Raw genomic sequence first — 15,260 nt, 5'->3', positions numbered from 1 at the left:
GTAATTCCCTTTCTTTGGGTCAGTAGGAATTACACTTTTTTAGATTAAAGTTCAGGAATAAATCAGTAGAGAGAATGATTAATTTCAGCTTTATTTCTTTCATCCACATTCCAGTGGGTCGGAAAGTTTACATCACTCAATTAGTGTTAGGTAGCATTGGCTATTAAATTGTTTAACTTTGGTCAAACGTTTCGGGTAGCCTTCCACAAGCTTCCACAATAAGTTGGGGTGAATTTTGTGATTTCCTCCTGACAGAGCTGTGTGTACTGAGTCAGGTTTTAGGCCTCCTTGCTCGCACACGCTTTTTCAGTTCTGGCCACAAATTTTCTATGGGATTAGGTCAGGGCTTTGTGATGGGCACTCCAAATACCTTGACTTTTTGTCCTTAAGCCATTTTGCCACAACTTTTGGAGTATGCTTGGCTCGTTGTCCATTTGGAAGACACCCATTTGCAACCAGCTTTAACTTCCTGGATGATGTCTTGAGATTGTGCTTCAATATATCCACCTAATTTTCCTCCCTCATGACGCCATCTATTTGGAAGTGCCACAGACCCTCCTGCAGACAGAAGCACCCCACAACATATGCTCCCACCCGTCGCTTCACGGTTGGGATTGGTGTTCTTCGGCTTGCAAGCCTCCCCTTTTCCTCCAAACATAACGATGGTCAATATGGCCAAACAGCTTATTTATTTGGATCATCAGACCAGAAGACATTTCTCCAAAAGTACGATATTTGTCCCATGTGCAGTTGCAACATAGTCTGTGTTTTTATGGCGGTTTTTGGAGCCGTGGCTTCTTCCTTGCTGAGCGGCCTTTCATGTCGTATTAGGACTCGTTTTTACCTTTACCTGTTCCTCCAGCATCTTCACAGGTCCTTTGCTGTTGTTCTAGGATTCATTTGCACTTTTCCGCGACACCAACAGTCGTATTTCAAGTTAGTAGGAACAGCAGTCTCCTTCCTGAGCGGTTTATGACGGGAGGTGCTGCCGATGGTCGCCATGGTGGTTACACTTGCGTACTATTGTTTGTTTTCGAAATGCATCGGGTACCTTCAGGCGTTTGCAATGTCTCCCAAGATGAACCAGACTTGTGGAGGTCTACATTTTTCTGAGGGTCTTGGCTGATTCTTTTGATTTTTCCCCTGATGTCAAGCAGAGAGGGGCACTGAGTTTGAAGAAGCCTTGAAATACATCCACAGGTACACCTCCCACTCAAATTATTCAATTATGTCAATTAGACCTATCAGGAAGGCCTCTGAAAAGCCATGACACACATCTTTCATGGTATAATTCCGAGTGCTTTAAAGGGACAGTCAACTTAGTGGTATGCTAAACTTCTGGATCCCCACTGCGAGGATTGTGTAAGTTTGAACATTAATCGGCGTTGTACCAAATGTTGAAAAAAAGAGACTTTGTTTTCATGCCCACAAAAGTAGTGGTTCTCTATGAACCGACTTTGCTCCAAAACCATATTTGTCTAAAAAGGTTGATAGTAGCATAATGTGAAGGACGATGTTAGAACACAAATTTATCTCTTAGGGCGAGGGCTAATTGCGCCATTTGGTCGTCTTATTGTGGGTATCAGGGTTAAGGATAAAGTGACGTTTTTCCATTGATTACAATGCCTGTGCAATCCGGCACGATTGGTGGTTTTTCGAGCCAACTTATTGTGGGAAGCTTGTGGAAGGCTACCCGAAACGTTTGACCAAAGTTAAACAATTTAAAGGCAATGCTACCAAGCACTAATTGAGTGAATGTAAACTTCTGACCCACTGGGAATGTGATGAAAGAAATAAAAGCTGAAATTAATCATTCTCTCTACTATTATTCTGACATTTCACATTCTTAAAATAAAGTCGTGATCCTAACTGACCAAAGAAAGGGAATTTTTACTAGGATTAAATGTCAGGAATTGTGAAAAACTGAGTTGAAATATATTTGGCTAAGGTGAATGTAAACTTCCTACTTCAACTGTACGTTATATAGGTATGCAAGGTAGCTTTGATATCGTTTGCAATACCGATGTTGTCATTTTTTTGTTAATATCGGACGATTCCGACACGTTCACTGATATATTGTGCATCCCTAGTTGAAGAGATTGCAGAGCACTGCAAAATAAGTGTACAAACGGTGTGTAAAAGACCCAAAACAAGCTTAAGATTTTACGACTCATTGATAATGAGCACTGTAGGACAGACAAATAGAGACCAAAGTGATGGTGAGAGCTTCCAAAGAGCTATCTTTTATCAGGTGCTTGGCAGTCTTCACAGCTGAGCTGCAGAGGTGTTTTTCAAAGAATTGCGAGATAATGCAAGGGGTCCAGTCTCTCAACCCAAAGAGTACAACATTCTTGAACGAGGAGCCTCTGTTTGCCTTTGCTCAGAACTTTGAGTCAGATTTAGAAGGACCTCAAACATGAGGTCCATGCAACCAAGCGGCTTCTTGATAGGAGAGAGAAAAGTGGAAGGGACAGATCGTCTACTTTCCTTGACTTTGTTGTGTTTCTAGAACCTTATAAAGAGGTCTTCCATGAGCTATTTCCACTTTGTAAGATTTCTGTTGTTACACCAGTCAGCAGTGCGTCTTGCGAGAGAAGCTTCTCAGCTTTAAACCCACCTTAAGACAACAATGGTTGATGACAGGTTAAGTCACCTCAGAATTCTCAGTGTTGAGTCAAGGAGGGCACGCTCCCCTCAACATGGATGAGCTTGTGAAACATTTTGCCAGTTCTCACCAGAACCGCAGAATTATGCTGTTTTAAAGCTACCTAGGATAATTTGACACTTAGGCGGTCCCTCTGGTCATGATTAAAACCTGCACTGTGTACTAACTAGTACACTGACATTCTAAAATGATAAATCCAAAGGGTATCATGTCACACAGATGTAATTTGGTCTTGATTAGGCCAATTCCAAAACCTTTCTTTGCTATTAGTTAACATAATATATATCGGCATAAATATGATAGTGTAAGTTTGTAATATTGATGGGCATCAAAATWATTTTTATTAKTTTTTTTTTTGTCAATTAATTTTTTTGTAAATAAACGATGTAAGTTATGTAACACACAAATGCCATCTTATCTCCTTAGTGCTTGAGCTTAATTTTCTGAAAATATTTTGGATGTTCAACACTTATCGACACAGATTATATATTCATGAAAACAGAGTGACCCAAGTCTCTCCAGTTTGTGAGTACAGTACAGTACAGTGTGTGTGTGAGAAAGAAATTGAGCTGCAGTTCCGAGGTAGAGACACTGACTATTCACGTTAAAGAATTCTAGCGAAGTAAACCTTTTGGACCACACTATCTGCCACATTGAAGAACTCCAGGTTAAGTGAATKATCACTTCTACCTCTAATCAGCAATCATAGGATTCATTCATGCTCCTTAGATGCCACGTTAGGGTTATACACTACATTTTCTGTCATGATCTATGGACCCCCTGAAGTAGCCTTGGCCACCCCCTGTATAAAACTCTAGTTCTGCCACTGGTGATACAGTCAGTTACACGCCTCCCATTCCATGGTCAGCTTCCACGCCTCMATTCTCTCGACAGACTAACTAGAGTTCCGAAGCTCGGACAGTTCGCAGTGTTGTCTGTAGTTGTGATAGTGACAGCTGAGGTTGACGCTTCGTGAGTGCTGTCCAAATTTACCGTTACGCACAACCTTTCTTGCCTGACAGACTAACTAATWAGCTAGCTAGCTATAGCAAGCAGTTTCCATATAATTACATTGGTAGAAACAAGACAAAACAACGAACTAGTTAGTTGACTATATACAGCTAAACACTGCAACTATTTCCATGAGACAGAGAGCAATCATTCGATCTTGACCGCTGGCACGGATGTGCTGGCCTGTACCAACCAAATGATGATTTGCTAATCTGTGAGCTATTCCCCAAGTTTCACAGCATCAAACGTTGACAACACCAAACCGCTGTTTACTTATTTCACTCACCTCGACATYGTCGCTTTTCAAAGTGCAAGGACGTGTGTGAACCGTATCACCAAGCAACATAGATAAAGCCTCTTTCACAGTGAAAAGTCATGTCTGCTTCGGCGATGTCATTTTCAGTCATGAAGTTTTTAAAAAGTCAAAATAAGAGCATACCCTGTTTCCGGTTGACGACAACAGCCACGACAAAAGGTTGTTAGAAAATTCACTTTGCAATATTGACACAGATATTATTGTTAGAAAAACAAGGCCGTTCGTGATCGGTATAGTAATTTAAAGAAAGGCCGTTCTAAAGTTAATATGTTTTTTGAATGACTACCTCATCTCTGTACCCCAAACATACAATTATCTGTAAGGTCCCTCAGTCGAGGAGTGAATTTCAAACACAGATTCAACCACAAAGACCAGGGAGGTTTTCCAATACCTCAAAAAGAAGGGTACTTATTGGTAGATCAATACAATACACCCAGTCACTACAAACATACAGGCTTCCTTCCTAACACAGTTGCTGGAAAGGAAGGAAACCACGAGGCCAATGGGGACTTTTAAACAGTTACAGAGTTGAAAGGCTGTGAAAGGAGAAAACTACAATGTTGTTGATCCATCCTCAGTTATGTCACAATACTAACCCAATTGACAGAGTGAAAAGAAGGAAGCCTGTACAGAATAAATATATTCCAAAACATGCGTCCTGTTTGCAACAAGGCACTAATATAATACTGCAAAAAATGTTTGTTCTGAACACAAAGTGTTGTATTGGATTTGCCCCAAACACAACACATTACTAAGTACCACTCTCCATATGTTCAAGCATAGTAGTGGTATGCTTGTAATCAATCATTAAGGACTGAGGAGTTTTTCAGGATAAAAAAAATAAAACAGAATGGAGCCAAGCACAGGGAAAATCAGTGAAGACAGTGAATGTTCCCGAGTGGCCGAGTTACAGWTTTTTGCAAAATATCTAAAAACACTGTCATTATGGGGTATTGTGTGTAGATAGGTGAATTTTTTTTATTTTTATTTAAACCATTTTGAAAATTCAGACTGTAACACAACAAAATGTAGAATAAGTCAAGGGGTACTTCTGAAGGCACTGTACCTCTATCTTKGTGCGGTAGAGCACTAGCCTGCGCAGGCGGGTGAGCTTGGAGATGTGTGTGAAGGCCTGCGGGTGGAGGCGGTCGCACGAGGACAGGTTGAGCTCCTGCAGCCCGGGACACGTCTGCGAGATGACCTCCAGACACGGTTCACTCAGGAAGTGACAACACGACAGCTCCAGACACACCAGGCTCCCACCACACGCCTTCATGAAGCTGAGAGGGAGGGAGGGGTCAGACCTGTGTTGTGGCAACAACATTAATACGGAAGTTCAGGATTTGACAACTTTATGTTAGTTTATACGCTGTCCAACAAAAAAAATGCTTACTTGCAGGTTCCTTCTCAACAATGCAACAATAAGAAATAATAAAAGATAAGAATACGAACATAAAGTAAATGGCTCAGTAGAATAGAATAAACATTTTAGCACGAGTATAATACAGAAGATGTATAGTCCAATATTTACACAGATGGTTCCTCACCCTGAAATCAACCGAAGTGATTGGGCACACACATGCCACTCTAAAGACAGAGACCGATGAACCACACATGTCCAGATTCTCTAGTACCCCCCAGCCCCATCCCTCACCTGCTGAAGCCAGTGAGGGTGAGGGCTCCACGGTTGCCGGTCCAGGAGAGGTTGAGCCTCTGGAGCAGGGTGCAGCGGCCCTGCAGGTGGCCCAGGGAGGTGTCACTGAGGCGAGCCCAGTATGGCTGCAGGCTCAGCTGGATGTACTGGAGGGGGTCACAGCAGTGCTGGTGGAGTAGCTTACAGGTCTGGGTCAGGCGACACAGGTCGGGCAGGGTCAAGTGGCTAACTATCAGCTGGATCAACTGCAGGGGGAGAGGAGGGAGAGAATTACAGAGAGATAATAAGAGAGGGGAGGATGATGGGAGATGGGGTAGAGGGAGAAAGATAAATAATGATGGAGGAAGAGAGACAAGGAACGCAAGAAAGAGACAGCGGGGATGATGTCAGGCAGAGCAGAATAATATAAAAAAAGTCTGTGGAACACACACACAAAGCAATATTCTTGTGGCAGTGAGTTTCAGTGTGGCAGTGAATCTGCCCGTTCCTGCAATATGGAGGTGTGCTTCTCAGTAAGACAGAGGTAGAGAGRGAATAGGCGTGTATGTGTGCATTGAATACACAATACGCTGTGTGTTCCAACAGGGTATCAGCTAGCAGATAATAGCTCTATTGTATTTCAGACACACACACGCACATCGGTTGTGAGGAGCGGGGTGAATGGCAGCGGTTTGGAGAGTAGTACATAAAACCAAGAGAACAGCTTGTCTTAGAAAATATGACATGTCTTTATAACATGAAAATTACTATTTTGTAAGCTTAATACCAAATATCTCCACGGGTCCAAGACAGTACGTGTAGGTCTATGGGAGACATCTTTTGTCAAATTAAGTCCTGGCAATGTACAAAAACTGCCCAAGATACCATAAGCATAAACATTTTCAGTAGATGGGACTACACTTAAAGCTGMAATATGTCACTTTTTGGGCGACCCAAMCGAATTCACATAGAAATTATATATCATATGTTATAGATCTGTCATTCTCATTAAAACCACATCTAAGAAGCATGATATCTGTTCTGTGTGTGCTATTTCTATGCTTCCATTGTTAAGTTTCGTTTCTGCGTCTTTTACTTTCAGTTTTGTACACCAGCTTCAAACAGCTGAAAATGGTTCTGAAAAATATATTTCATAGCAGTTGAGATGGCACAATGATTCTCTACACTATACTTGCTTGTTTTAGTCACATAAACTGAAAATCAGGCGAACTAGTCACGTTTGCAAACAGGAAATGGCGGAGCGATTTCTGCATAGTCCGTCATTAAAACCAAAGTGAGAATTGTTTGGAAAACCTCAACTTGTAATTGTCCTGCAAGTATTGCCAACCTTTTTTTCCAAATTTCAGTGCTGTTTCGTGGACAGAAAATGCAGCCAGCAGCCATATACGAGTGTTGTAGTATATGTGAGTGTCTAATAGCGTATTCTCCCCACCTCGTAGGGCAGTTTATCAAAGTATCCATTACCCAGGTTCACGTGCTTGCCATCCCCGGCCCGTCTGATCGAGGCTCCCGGGTCAGACAGCTCCTCATCGCTGTCACTCAGGTCACAGATATCGATCCTGGGCATCTTATAAAGGGAGAGGATGGGCCTCTCTTTCTGGCCGCGCAGGACAACGGCGTCCAGCTCCGTGTAGTACTTTAGCAGGGAGCTGTTGACCTCCACGCGGATCAAGTTGGTGGGGAAGCTCAGCTGCTTGATGCTGGGGGAGAACTGCCTGGCCTGGGGGGTCAGCACCTTGGTGGGCTCCTCAGCCCACAACACCTCCCACCTGGGGACAGACAGAGGTACACCTGTCAGAGGTACACASCCCTCTTTAAATCTGAGACGTTCACTTAGGGCAGTTTGCCCATGCTAAGCCCAGTCCTGAACGAATAAAAACATGCTCAATGGAGAATCTGCTTCTTATTGAAAGTGCTTCTTATTCTGAGACTAGGCTTAATCTGTGTCCGGGAAACCAGCCAATAGAGTACAAACACGAACTCCGTTGTGGTCCTCTGTAGCTCGGTTGTTAGAGCATGGCGGTTGCAACGACAGGACAGTGGGTTAGATTCCCAGAACTACCCATATGTTAAAAGAAATACAAATAAAAGTGCAAGCATGACTTTAAAAAGGTCCAATACAGCCGTTTAATTGAAAACAAACAAAATGGCTTCTTAGCAAAGAGCAGTTTCTCAAGCAAGAATTTTGCTAGGACTGTCAGAGTGGTCTGAGTGGACAGGGGAAAACAGAAAATTAGCTGTTATTGGCAGAGAGGTTTGGAACTCGCTTTCTTATTGGTCTATTAACTAATTAATAGAAAAACGACATTCCACAATTGAGAGCATCTTGACTGACATTGCTTGGTACGACAACTGCACCGCCCTCGATCGCATGGCACTACAGAGGGTGGTGCGGACAGCCCAGTACATCACTGGGACCGAGCTCCCTGCCATCCAGGACCTCTAGATCAGACGGTGTGAAAGGAAGGCCCGGATAATTGTTAAAGAATCCAGCCACCCAAGCCATAGACTGTTCTCTCTGCTTCCGCACAGCAACTGGTACCGGAGCAACAAGTATGACAACAGCAGGCTCCTGAACAGCTTCTATCTCCAAGCCATAAGACTGCTAAACAGATAACAAAATGGCTACATGGACTATATGCATTGAACCTTGTATTACAGTTTTATTATTGCACCGACTATGCACACATTCACTCAGTACTTAATTTGCTCACACACACACATACTGGCTCTACACACACACACACACACACACACACACACACACACACACACACACACACACACACACACACACACACACGCCCATTTTAATAGTCGGGCATCTGCACACATTTCAGTACATAAAAGCCTGTTTCAAATAAGCGCTGTGTCTAAATGAATGGTTTGAGGTTACCATGGACACAGCTTTGATATTCCTACGGTCATGTGCATTGAAAATATTCTTTCAAAATGCTGTCATCGTTGCTAGCCACGACGCCACCAAAAAGAAAAGGTGACTTCAGTGATTACCGGTACCGCTCTCCATGGTGCTGAAGGGCGAAATTGGGGTGTATGATAGGCAGCCTAGTCTTTGCAAGTCTGACCTTCGATAGATGTGTTATTATAATGGTTACAATAAACAATGTGGTAGTCTTTTCAAAAATGTATTGAGCAACAGCTGTGTGCATTAAGGAACTAGACGACTGACTCAAATAGAAGCACCGGTTGTGTTGAGAGATTGAAGCAAATATATATAAATGTACCCTTATTTTACCAGGTAAGTTGACTGAGAACACATTCTCATTTACAACAACGACCTGGGGAATAGTTACAGGGGAGAGGAGGGGGGGATGAATGAGCCAATTGTAAACTGAGGATGATTAGGTGACCGTGATGGTACGAGGGCCAGATTGGGAATTTAGCCAGGACACCGGGGTTAACACCCCTACTCACGATAAGTGTCATGGGATCTTTAGTGACCACAGAGAGTCAGGACACCCGTTTAATGTCCCTTCCAAAAGACAGCACCCTACACGGGGCAATGTCCCCAATCACTGCCCTGGGGTATTGGGCTATTTTATTTTTTTAGACCAGTGGAAAGGGTGCCTCCTACTGGCGCTCCAACACCACTTCCAGCAGCATCTGGTCTCCAATCCAGGGACTGACCAGGACCAACCCTGCTTAGCTTCAGAAGCAAGCCAGCAGTGGGATGCAGGGTGGTATACAGGGAAGGTGTGAAAGTGGCTATGGACGAAAAACAAAAACGTCATAATAGAATACATGTCTACAACCCGAGTCCTACACCACCACTGGTTCTTACCGGACGTCGGTGGGAGGGTTCTGGGAGAAGGGGTTGAGGGAGCAGGCCATGATCTGGACGATAGCCCCCGGGTGGTAGGTCTCCAGCACCTCCACAGCTGTGGGATAGACGGGTTCCTCGAAGGCCAGCTCGACGTAGTCCTGGCTGTGGAAGGCCTTGGGCGTGCGGCGGAAGGGCAGCGGCGCGCTGGCACACTGCTCCCACCACGTCCCGTAGGCCCTGAACACGGCCGTCTGGGTGAAGTCCCCAGAGCTGGGGTAGACGTTGGGTATGCCGGCCAGGTTCCACATGGTGTACGACATGCTGTTCTCACTGCCGTAGTGGGAGCTGAAGTCCAGCACCTCTATAGGAAAGGATAAGGTTAGTCCATCTGCTCCCAATCCACCAGACAATAGCACACAAACACACAGCACACATTATGGGAGGCGCACACAAGTGCCGGCTCCAGTGCAGCACACCTGGAGCTATTTTAAGGGGTTGGACTAAGTGCCTTGCTCAAGGGCACAATAGCAGGTGAATGATCATACCTTTGGCATACTGGTCCACCTCCACGCTGATGGGCAGGGTAGCCCGCTGGCCTGACTCCACGGCGCGCCTGCTGGTCAGCGCCTCACCCCGGGTTCCGCTCCTGGACCGGCGCCGCAGACAGATATAGTAAAACATGCTCAGAAGGGTTAGCATAAGGAACAGTGGGTCAGGGGAGCAGTGGGCTGGGTGTGGCTTGTGGGAAGAGGCCCCAGAAGCCCGCCTGGCTCTGGTGATCGTGCCCAAAACAGCGCAGGCTACAGGCCCAGCCACATACAGGACCTGTGGGTTAGGGGGAGACAAAAAGACACACAAGGCGTTAGAAAAGCAAGACAGAAAAATGTTCCTTGTTGATCTTCAAGAGTGCTAGTAGTAAAACTTTGGGCCAATCCTTTTTTTTCACAAATTGCTAAGAAATAAGCAAATGTATCTGTTTTAGGGATGGATTGAAAAAGAAAAGTATTATTTTTTTTTATTTAGTCCAGTGGCGGGTCATGTCATTTGTAATTTATGAAATGTATTTCTCTGTGTTTTAGAATTAATTGCTTATTAGGCTGTATAAACTCAGCAAAAAATGAAATGTCCACTGTTTCCCATGCTTGTTCAATGAACCACAAACAATTAATGAACATGCACCTGTGGAACGGTCGTTAAGACACTTACAGCTTACAGACAGTAGGCAATTAAGGTCACAGTTATGAAAACTTAGGACACTAAAGAGGCCTTTCTACTGACTCTGAAAAACACCAAAAGAAAGATGCCCAGGGCCCCTGCTCATCTGCGTGAACGTGCCTTAGGTATGCTGCAAGGAGGCATGAGGACTGCAGATGTGGCCAGGGCAATAAATTGCAATGTCCGTACTGTGAGACGTCTAAGACAGCGCTACAGGGAGCTGATCATCCTCGCAGTCGCAGACCACGTGTAATAACAGCTGCACAGGATCGGTACATCCGAACATCACACCTGCGGGACAGGAAGAGGATGGCAACAACAACTGCCCGAGTTACACCAGGAACGCACAATCCCTCCATCAGTGCTCAGACTGTCCACAATAGGCTGAGAGAGGCTGGACTGAGGCTTGTAGGCCTGTTGTAAGGCAGGTCCTCACCAGACATCACCGGCAACAACATCGCCTATGGGCGTCACTAGACCAGACAGGACTGGCAAAAGTGCTCTTCTCTTTTTTTCTCACCAGGGGTGATGGTCGGATTCGCGTTTATCGTCGAAGGAATGAGCGTTACACCGAGCCTTATACTCTGGAGCGGGATCGATTTGGAGGTGGAGGGTCCGTCATGGTCTGGGGCGGTGTGTCACAACATCATCGGACTGAGCTTGTTGTCATTGCAGGCAATCTCAACGCTGTGCGTTACAGGGAAGACATCCTCCTCCCTCATGTGGTACACTTCCTGCAGGCTCATCCTGACATGACCCTCCCGCATGACAATGCCACCAGCCATGCTGCTCGTTCTGTGCGTGATTTCCTGAAAGACAGGAATGTTAATGTTCTGCCATGGCCAGCGAAGAGCCCGGATTGCAATCCCATTGAGCACGTCTGGGACCTGTTGGATCGGAGGGTGAGGGCTAGGGCCATTCCCCCCAGAAATGTTCGGGAACTTACAGGTGCCTTGGTGGAAGGGTGGGGTAACATCTCACAGCAAGAACTGGCAAATTTGGTGCAGTCCATGAGGAGGAGATGCACTGCAGTATTTAATGCAGCTGGTGGCCACACCAGATACTGACTGTTACTTTTGATTTTGGCCCCCCGTTTGTTCAGGGACACATTATTCCATTTCTGTTAGTCACATGTCTGTGGAACTTGTTCAGTTTATGTCTCAGTTGTTGAATCTTGTTATGTTCATACAAATATTTACAAATGTTAAGTTTGCTGAAAATAAACGCAGTTGACAGTGAAAGGACGGTTCTTTTTTTGTTGAGTTATATATATATATATATAACTAAAAAAACTTTAAAAATGATATATATATATATCGATGCCACCCCTCATCTCTGATTCTCCGCTGGGCGCGCAATATCAAGTACGCCTATAGGCTATTTAGTGTGGTCTCAATCAAATGACCCATAGCATATAGGCTATAGCATTTGGATGCATTTTAATCATGTAGACAATGTTAGAGCACAGTGTAGAATTTGCCAAAACAAAATCTCATATAAAGCCGGTTCTACGCACAACCTACACCAGCATATGTGAACTGTGCACCCAACTGTGAAGCTAGCTGTAGCGGAGCTTCGAGAAACTAGCGGGTCTGCTAGTGATAGTGGTGGAGCCAGCACCTCCACACGTGGAGATGTATCCACTCAGTCAAGTAGGCCTACTCCGTGACCCACAGCAACGCAGTCTTCTATGGACCAGTTTATGCCAAAGTCTATGTCTGTAGCAAAACAAGGACAAATTGATATTGCATTGGCTAAAAGGATTGCCACCGATTTCCAGCCATTTTCGATCGTGGAGTACAGAGGTTTTAGAAATTATAGCAATTTTCAAAATCCTATGTACAAAATTCCAAGCAGGAAAACCCTTTCAAAATCACGTATTCCGCAACTGTACGAGAGCACACAGGCTTCAGGGCGGGAAAGAGTCCAAAAAGCTACTGCAGTTTGCCTTACCACTGAATGCTGACCACTGAATGCTGTACATCAAGGGTAACCGCTTCTTACATGTCGGTTACATGTCACTTCATTGAAGATTTTGAGATGTCTAGCTGTCTTCTGGACTGCTTTGAGTTTAGCGACAGACACACCTCAGAGAACTTGGCAGAGGAACTGTTGAGAATGGCCAGAGAATGGCAAGTAGATGGAAAAGTGGTCTGTTGTGTTAGCGACAATGCAGCTAACATAACCAAAGCCATGAAAATGTTAAAATGGACACATCAATCCATGTCTTGCCCACACAATCAACCTGATTGTAAGAGATGCTGTGACAGTGATGAAGCCCACTGTGGACAAAGTGAAAGCAGTTGTGGATTACTTCCAGATGGGGATTCCTGAGCTGAGGCCTAAACAAGACTGCACTACAAGGTGGAATTCAACATTTTATATGTTGAAGTGGTTTCTTGAGTCAAAGGATGCCATCATTTCTACCCTGGCCATTGTCAATGATGCTCTGATGCTCTGACCCAAGAGGAATGGGAGGTGGTGGGGGAAGTGTGCAGAGTCCTGGAACCCTTTGAGCAGGTCACTGTGGAGATCAGTGGAGAGAGGTACAGTAAGCAGTTATTACTACATCATTATTTAATCCAGTATTATATATGTATATGAGCAGTAGATGAGAATGTAGTATCAGTAGACAAAACATGAACCTGAACTAATAAGTTACTGTTCTCTCTTTTCAGCTATGTATTTGTAAGTCGCTCTGGATAAGAGCGTCTGCTAAATGACTTAAATGTAAATGTAATGTAAATGTCTATGTGACAGCCTCAATAATGATACTCCTGTGTAAGGGTCTGCAGCGAATCACAGCCAGCCGCCAGAGAGAAGCAAATGTAACCACAGGACATGTAACAGAGTTGATGGACACCCTATGTTCATCAATGGACAGAAAGTTCTACAGAATGGAATATAATCACATGCTATCAGAAACCGCTGCACTTGACCCCAGATTTAAGAAGTTAGCCTTGAGTGATGCCAGAGCGATTGAGGAGGCTCTTCAAAGAATAACCTCAGCAGCAGGGGGGGACAGCCCCAGCAGTCAGCTGGCTCAGGCACCAGGGCAACAGGAAGAAGAGGGATCAGATGAAGCAGAAGCACCAGCAGTAGTGCCACAAACGTCTGCTGTTTGGATGCTGTTTGACGAGAGAGCAACTGGAGATGCAGCACGAAGGAATCCCTCAGCAGATGCTATAATGGAGGACCGATCCTATTTGGAGGAGCCCCTCCAAATAGATCTGCAGATCCTCTGAGCTGGTGGAAGAACAAGGCCTCTGTCTACCCACGGCTTACTAAAGTCATGACAGGGAGACTCTGCATAGTGGCCACATCGGTTCCCTCTGAGAGGGTCTTCTCGAAAACGGGACAAATAATTACTGAGAGAAGAAACCGCATCAGCCCCTCGAAAGTGAGGCAGCTTGCATTTCTGAATGCAAATCTCTCATCAAAGCAAAATATGGTCAGCATTGCTGTGTGCTGCTGGTTATATGGCAATAAAGATGAGAGAGAAAAGAGGGACCAGTTGAATGTTTTAAGTGGGATGCTGCAGTGTGTCAAATTACCTTTCCTCTACTTCCCTCTCCGTGGGTCTACCCCCATCCTAGCCAATTTATGTAGCTAGAATCCCTTCACAGTTTACACACGTTCTTGACATAGCTAGCTAAGCTAACCCTACCCCCAAACACCTGTCAACTAGCGACAGAACATGCCATTGCAGAAATGCCAGATATAGCTTGTTACGTCGATGTTGTTGTTGTGACGTTAGTTGTTCTCGTGATGTACTCTAGCTAGCTAATGATTAACCAACTTGTCGCGTTGACGGAACCAACAAAACATTAACGTTAATCACCCAGGAACGTGTCTAGCTCAACTGTGATTATCTTGACATATGGTGGACCAAAATTAACCCAGTAGAAATAAATACATCAGTTCAGCTAAAGTTGATGCAAATGCTCACTTAATCTATTAAGAAAACATGACATGATAATATGACGTTTGTCACTAAAGAMCATTCAAGTAGATATTGTAGCCAGATAGCTACTATAACGTTAGCGATAGCTACTATAACGCTAGCAAACGACCAAACTACTGTGGCAGACTCAATAATAAGAACAAATATAACAAGGATTACATATGTACTTACGTTAACAGTAGATCAAATTAAGCATTCATATAGCAAGACTGTCTTTGTTCCATATCTGAGATTATTTTAGCAGAAATCCTGAAACCACAGACTTTTGTTCTCACTTCTGTTTACATCGAGAATTAACGCCTATGAAGCGGAGCATTATGGGAATTATTTGTATTTTGTACTGGAAACAGATTTATTCTTGTTACAACTGTGTGTGTGTGTGTGTGTGTGTGTGATTATAATCAGGGCTGATAAAGAAAGGTGTGAATAAAACATTTGTCCGTCAGAATTGACTGAGAATGTAGTGGTGTGACATTTATCCTCTCCTAACAGAGCACTCTCCTGCCACAACCTGCCAATGACCTCTCAAGGCAGAGGCAGAGGGACTGCATTGTTGGCTGTCCATCACACACAAACACACACAAAATCAGAGAAAGAGAGAGAGAGAGAGGCAGAGATTAATGGATACTTATGGTCATGTCTTGGCTGGCA

General features: G+C 44.4%; 1 protein-coding gene across 2 annotated transcripts in view; it reads right to left on the bottom strand.

Moving 5' to 3' along the window:
- The window catches only part of LOC111958536 (F-box/LRR-repeat protein 4-like), a 20,998-nt gene extending 6,084 nt beyond the window's left edge, over positions 1-14,914 (bottom strand). Inside the window, exons 1-6 of one of the 2 annotated variants that reach the window (XM_023979787.2) lie at positions 14,781-14,914; positions 9,976-10,255; positions 9,449-9,791; positions 7,079-7,415; positions 5,647-5,891; positions 5,059-5,272 (exon numbers count right to left, since the gene is read on the bottom strand). In XM_023979787.2, the coding sequence (XP_023835555.1) occupies positions 5,059-5,272; positions 5,647-5,891; positions 7,079-7,415; positions 9,449-9,791; positions 9,976-10,129 (1,293 nt within the window). In that variant the 5' untranslated portion in view covers positions 10,130-10,255; positions 14,781-14,914. Of the gene's footprint in view, positions 1-5,058; positions 5,273-5,646; positions 5,892-7,078; positions 7,416-9,448; positions 9,792-9,975; positions 10,256-14,780 lie in introns of those variants that run through there. The other variant, XM_023979788.2, reaches the window with a different exon arrangement.
- Between the last annotated feature and the right edge of the window lie 346 nt (positions 14,915-15,260).

The sequence above is a fragment of the Salvelinus sp. IW2-2015 genome, linkage group LG35 (assembly GCF_002910315.2).
Source record: "Salvelinus sp. IW2-2015 linkage group LG35, ASM291031v2, whole genome shotgun sequence".
NCBI classification, from domain to species: domain Eukaryota; kingdom Metazoa; phylum Chordata; class Actinopteri; order Salmoniformes; family Salmonidae; genus Salvelinus; species Salvelinus sp. IW2-2015.
Note: the sequence above shows the minus strand (reverse complement) of the source record. Positions and strands in the feature narration are given on the sequence as shown.